At 61.3% G+C, this 6,309-nt stretch overlaps 1 protein-coding gene and 1 pseudogene across 1 annotated transcript; both read right to left on the reverse strand.

The window, feature by feature from the left end:
• Nucleotides 1-16: 16 nt before the first annotated feature.
• Nucleotides 17-1,541, reverse strand: LOC101286863 (spermatid maturation protein 1-like; annotated as a pseudogene).
• Nucleotides 1,542-4,070: 2,529 nt separating this feature from the next.
• Nucleotides 4,071-6,066, reverse strand: LOC101287619 (neuroligin-2-like). The gene is given in 3 exon segments (XM_012539356.3): nt 4,071-4,180; nt 4,183-4,958; nt 5,758-6,066. Coding segments are annotated over 3 exon segments (972 nt in total). The 5' UTR covers nt 5,859-6,066; the 3' UTR covers nt 4,071-4,085.
• Between the last annotated feature and the right edge of the window lie 243 nt (nt 6,067-6,309).

Genomic DNA, 6,309 nt, shown 5'->3' on the forward strand with positions numbered 1-6,309 from the left:
CTGGGGATCTGGAGTGGGATTTGGGGGGCTTCCCTGGGCACTAAAGAACAGAGTAGAGGCAGGTGGGAGGCTTGGAACCAAGAAGGGCCTGGGAAAGGGCTGAGGACAGGGCCTGGTGAGGCCAAGAGGTTGATGAGGGTCCTCAGGGCTCTCTAGGCCCTGTTGCCAGGGAGATCATTTCCTTAGCAACCAGGCTTCTGGGTGCTGTGTGGGCCCTGGCACCCCCCACACCACCACAAACCACCTCCTCTCTTCTTTTTATTCTTCTCCCAGTCACCTCTCTGCCAGGGAACGGTATACCTAGGCCTTTCCCGTCCCCTCAGCCATGCTGGATCCAGAGACCGGGGGGTAACAGTGGGACAGGGCCTCCACCTCCCTGGTCAGCTCCCGCAGCCGCCGCCTCACGTCTCTGGCATTATAGGCTACGCGCCCTGAGGAGTGGCGCCGGGGGATGTCTGCGACGTGGGCCAGGCCCAGGATGGGTGGCTGGGCTGGCGAGCACTGCTCCTGTTCTGCCTGGGGCACCCCCCACCCGTTCTTGTGGCTCAGGGCCTGAGGGCTGTGGGGCGGGGGTTCACAGGGTATGCGTAGGCCTGTAGGCCCAGCTCTGACTGCCTCTCTTTTGAGCGGCCTTCCCTCTACAGTTTGCTGGAAGCGGATGGTCTGGGTAGGTGGCTCCACGGCATCCTGGGCCCAGGGAGTCCAGAACCCCTGGGTGGACTGAAAGCCTTCCCAGTCCTTGGGGCAATTCCAGTTGTGGGGGCAGATTGTTGTGTGCTGACGTGGGGGCTTCTCGTCATCGCTGTCAGTTGTCAGGGGCCCAGGCTACGGGGCGGTGGGCGCGGCGTGCTGAAAAGTCTCGACGGCGACGGCGGCGAGTGGGTGGGGGGGACACGGTCATTTTCACAGGGTCCATGGTGCACCGAAGGCAGACTGCAGGGGCGCTCTGCTTCGGGGGCTGGGTCTGCTTTCCAGGTGAGCATAACTTAGAAGCTTCTGTGGATCGGGGACAGGTGAGAGGCTGGTGGGGAGCCTGGCTCCTCCAGGGATGGAGAGGCAGGTTGCAGGAAGAGAAGCTTGCATAGTTATGGTGTCTGAGCAGGGAGAGCGGGAGGGGAAGGGGCCCACTTAAGGTCAGGGCTAGAACACCTGGTTTCTGTCTTTCCTATTCCCCAACCTCCCCATCCTCCACTTACCTTTCTCACAAATAACATGAAACACTTGGTGTAAGAAGCCACGGAGTCTGCGCCAGAGCTAGGTGGGGGAGGACACAGTGACTCCAGGCAGGCCCCCGCCACCCGGCCTGCCCCCCAGCCATCCTGCCAGCACCCTCCCACCCGGCCCCACCCTGACCAGTGTCACCATATTGATGCCAATGTTAACGCAGATGATGAGGTCCAGCAGCAACAGGATGGAGTTGCCCAGGTCCTGGCAGTTGTTGGTGCTGGGGCTGTGACACAAGGCCCACCCGGGCCGGGGCCACTCAGCCGTGGCCATGGGGGTCCCTAGGGCCCCAACCTACTGTGCCCACAGTACCACTGGCCGCCTTCCTGTCCCAGAGGCTCCTGGGGATAAGTGGGTCACAATGATGTGGGGCTCTCCCTCAAAATGTGCCAAGAGGGAGAGTCCTGGGCCTGTGTTTGACCCTCCAGCCTGGGCCAGGGCTTAACAGAGGCCAAACCCTTCACCTTGCGTGTCTCTCCTGTAGCCAGCCACCTGCACCAGCCCATAGGCCCTCTGGCCTGTTTGCTGTCTGTCCCCATCAGCCCCTGCCTGGTCCTCTACGCCAGGCTCTGACCTCTGCACAGACACTGGTCCTGATCTTAACTCCCCGAACAACCCCATTACCAATGACCACCTCACCCCAGCACCCACTCCCCCTTTCTCTCTGACCTCAGAGCTGTTCACTGGCAAGGGCTGTGGGCTCGGACCCCCTCCTCCTCCCTCACTGGCAGAGTCACTTCTCCAGGGTTTGTTTCTTTAGAGCCCCACCCCTACCTCCCAACACAACAGCAGGCAAATCCAACAGTTAAACTTTTATATTTACAATATTCTCTTCATCTTTTGCCAGGTTTAAAAATGTGTACAGAGCCGCGAAGGGTTGGGGTGGGAACACGGGATTGTCAAGGAATTGTTCTGGGGACAGGGGCTGGGCATTGGAGTCTGTGGCTGAATCATGGGGTCCCCCAGCCCCCCTCCCATGCCCCAGTTTGGGGGGCATCTGTCTACAGGGTTCAGGGCCCAGGTCCCTAGCATTTAGAAGGCAGGGCTGTTTGGAAAGGAGCTAGAACAGGCAGGGGAAGGGGTGGGAAAAGAACTAAGTTTCCATGGGTGGAGGTGGGGGCAGAAGGGACAGTCAGGAGGCAAAGTTCTGGGGAGCCAAGACCAGGGATTTGGGGGTCAGTGGAAGACGGCACTCCACCCCCTATTCAAATTTGGCACCAATGAACCCACAAAATGCCAGCAGATGAGTATTGGCTCCTTCTCGGCTGGTGTCCCTTGAAACCCTTCCCGACATTGCTCCTTTCCCCAGAGGCCCAAACCGTTTCTCTTTGGGCAGTCACCTTACACACATCCTTTCAAATCAAATTCTTCCTGCTGGTGTCTGCCCAAGCGCCATGCCCCACTGCCCCCTCCATCTGTTCCTCAGTACAGCTGACCCCGTTCTCTCCCCCAACCTGTCCGGGGAAGCCTTTCTCCCCTGCTCTCCTCCCCTCCCCCCTCCACTGCTCCTTTCCTTCAGCCCTGGGGGCCCAGGGGAGAGGGGGCAGGTCAAAGGAGGGGGTGGGCAGCTGAGGGCAGAAGCTGGCTTGAGACCAGGAAGGGATGGCTTCAGAGGGGGACAGCGAAGGGGGGAGGGAAAACAGGGGCAGAGAGGGAGGGATGAGACATGGCGAGAAGAGGGACGCAGGCGGGACACCTCTAGCTGCCACCTCCCCCTCTCCTGTATCCTACCTGCCCTGGCCCAGGGCTGAGGAATCCTTGGCACGTTTCAGGGGGTCTTCGCCCCTCAAACCCACCTCAGCTGTTTGGCACGGATAAGCGATGGTCTGAGGACTGAGGGAAGAAGGGCTGCCCTCAGACCGCGGTGAGGGCTTTGGTCAAACATGCATGGCCTCTGTGGGTGGCAGGTGCCACGCAGCCCCCCACCCCCCCAACTATAGGGGAAAGAAGGGCAGAGCTTAGGGTCTGTTCATCTCCTCAGGGTTTGTCCCTCCCCCTCAGCTTCTGTCAGTTTGAAGTCCTTTCACACCTGCTGTGTGAGAAGTTAAGTGCTGGGCCTGAGGCCCTAAGATGCAGGGAAGTGCTGGAGAGAAAGGGGCCGTCTGCATGGGAAAACGTACATCCACATGCAAGAACATGTTTCCACTCAGAAATGCATCCTGGACCCAGGGGAAGACAAGTTCCCAGGCAGCACAGGGATGCAAGATCTCCTCCCTTCCCCGTGGCAGGGAATGTGTGTCTGTCATCTGTAGAAGGCGAGGCCTGCCCGGGGGAGACCGTGCTTCACCTCACTTGTGCCACGGGGGATACACATGCTTCGCTGGGGCGGGAGGGCTGGGGGCAGGGCAGGGGGGCTGTGATTTCCTTGCTACTTCCCAGGCATCACCCTGCGTCGTCCGGTGGCCAAGGGTCGCTGTTTGTGAACACACCACTTCCAGGGTCTCCAGGGGGTGGGAGGAGGGAGGAGGTGGGGGCACAAATCCCCACAGAAATTCTTTGAGGGAGCCAACAGGTGTCCAGGGCGGCAAAAAAAAAAAAAAAAAACACCTCACCCTGCACATGGTTTCTCACCCCCTCATGAGAAAGCACACCTCCACGTGGGAAAATACTTCCGCGTCTCCACACACCGAAGACGGGTGTCCAGACGATGGAGGGGAGTTGTTCAAAGGCCCAGGTCCGGAGAAGAGAACAGGCCACTCCGCGCGGGAGAAGCGCACACATCCCGGCGAGGAAACCCATGTCCACCTAAAGCACCTCGACGTGCGACAGCTCCACACGACAAAAGCCTGTCGCCAAGTCCTCCTCCCTGCCTTCTGAGCTGGCCGGGAGGGCCGGGGAGGGGGGCTTCCCCGAGTCGCCCCCTATACCCGAGTGGTGGAGTGGGGATGGGGGAGCGTGTTGTTGTGGCTGGTAGCGGTGGGGGGAGACGGGGGGAAGGGCCCAAAGGGATGGAGGGAGGGGGCGGCGGGGGAGGGGGTGGCCCCAGGCCGCTGGGCAGCAGGGTCAGGGCCCCGGGGGCCAAGAGTGGCAAATCGTCCGGCGCCCGGCGCAGGGCCAGGGTGTAGTCGGGCGGGCAGGCGGGGCGCAGGGCCTCCGCAGGTTCCGCCCCGACGCCCCCGCCCCGCTTCAGCTGCAGCGACACCAGCTCCTCCTCGGGTGGCAGCTCACGGCCGGCAGCAGGGAGCAGGGGACCCCCGCCGGGCACGCTGGAGCCCGAGCCGCCGTGGGGGCTGAGCCGCCTGCACCGCAGCTCCTGCCCCCGGTCCCGCTTGTTGTAGAGGGCGGCGAAGGCAAGGATGTTGAGGAAGAGGAGGGAGGCGCCCACGGCCACGGTGACGCTGAGCTCCGTGGAGTAGTCTCGGGAGTCCCCGGGGAAGCGGTCGTAGGCCCGGGGGCCCGGCTCGGGCTTGGACTCGGGCGGCAGGGTGGCCGGAGGCGGGGGGCGGCGAGTGCCGGGGGCACCAGGGGTCGGGCGCGGCGGCCAGCACGTGGCGTAGGGAGGGAGGCGCGTGGTGGTGGTGAAGAGCTCCGTGTGCAGGTTGTGCAGGTGCGGCACGAGCTCCAGCCAGAAGGCCACCTTGTTGGCGCGGTAGTTGTCGCGCACGCGCGGCTTCAAGCCGATGTGCAGGTACTGCTTCTCCTTGCTGTTGAACTTGCTCCACACCACCTCCTCGAAGCGGTTGCGCTTGGTGTGGATAAACTTGGTGTCCTGTGGCACCGGCTGGTTGGGGTCGCTGTGGACACAGGGGGGCAGGGAAAGGAGGAGTAAGGTGAGGCTCCCATGAAAGGCAGGGGTGGAGGCGTGCTACGGGAGGAATGGGGAGAGAGATGGACAGAGATGCAGGGAGCTGGGGAGACGGGAAGAGAGACAGAGACGGATACGAAGAGACAGAGAAACTGCCAGAGACGGACGGACAGACAGACAAATAGGGATGGAGCCAGACTGCCAGAGACAGTCTGAGATGAGGACAGAGGGGCAGAGAGGGCAGAGAGAGACCACCAGTGACAGAGGCAGAGTCTGAGACTGAATGAGATAGAGACATATGGAAACAGAGACACAAAAGGACATGAGAGACAGCCAGGGGGAAACCAGCGAGTACAGAGAAACCAGATCAAAGCAAGCAGAGATATCAATAGATTTTAAGAGAGAGAGGCAGAGACAGCAATAGACAGACAGACACAAACCCTCACACACACTCAGATACACAGATGGGAGCACTCAGACAGCAGGCCGAGCTCTGGGAGGAGAAGGAGAGAGCTGGGTGGGCAAGGGAGGGAAGGAGAGACAGACTCAGAGCCAAAGGCACCAAGTGAGCCCGCCCCCCAGAAAAGACAGGGACCTCTCTGTCCAACTCTTCTGCGTCTCCAACACACACGGAGGAGCTGTCCGGCAGGTGTCTGAGTCGAGAAGGCAAGAGTGCCTTGATGGAGGAATGATGGCCGTGTGAAGGAGAGGGAGAGAAGGGGCTGAGGATGGAGGCAGTGTGTGCCCTGACCTGGAGGGATGCCCGACCCAGCCCCTCTGGCCCTCACCCGGTCTTGGCGAAGTTGGTCCAGTAGGTCATGACCACGGCGCTGAGCATGACATCATTCTTGGAGAAGTTGCAGGGGAAGAGGTCGGTGGCACCCACCATGGGCACACCAAAGATGTAGGGTAGCTCATCCCCGTGCGCTGCATCTGCCCACTCGGGCTGGCTCTCAGCCTGCAGTGGTGGTAGAAGGTGTAAAAGTAGACAGGGGACTGGTAGTCAGCGTGCAACTTGGCGGTGGCCACAGCCGGTGCCACCCACTGGTGGCTGGTAAAGAGTGCCAGCAGGGTCTTGCGCCACATCTCGCCATTGTCCCTGTCGGCCCAGTCCGTGTACATAAACTTGATGGTCTCCCGCAGCACATCCTTGCCCTCCGGGTAGCCATACAGGTTGTCCACAAAGTTGGAGACGGTGAAGTCGAAGGCGCTGGCGGACACGCCGTCCTCGCTCTCCCTGAGCTCAGAGCTCAGGGGACATGTCACTCCCATCCCTGGGGGGAAAGACCGGATTCCCCTCCCTCCCTCCCCAGCTAGCCCTGGCAGAAGATCCCACCCCA

Source organism: Orcinus orca, chromosome 19, assembly GCF_937001465.1.
Source record: "Orcinus orca chromosome 19, mOrcOrc1.1, whole genome shotgun sequence".
Lineage (NCBI taxonomy): Eukaryota > Metazoa > Chordata > Mammalia > Artiodactyla > Delphinidae > Orcinus > Orcinus orca.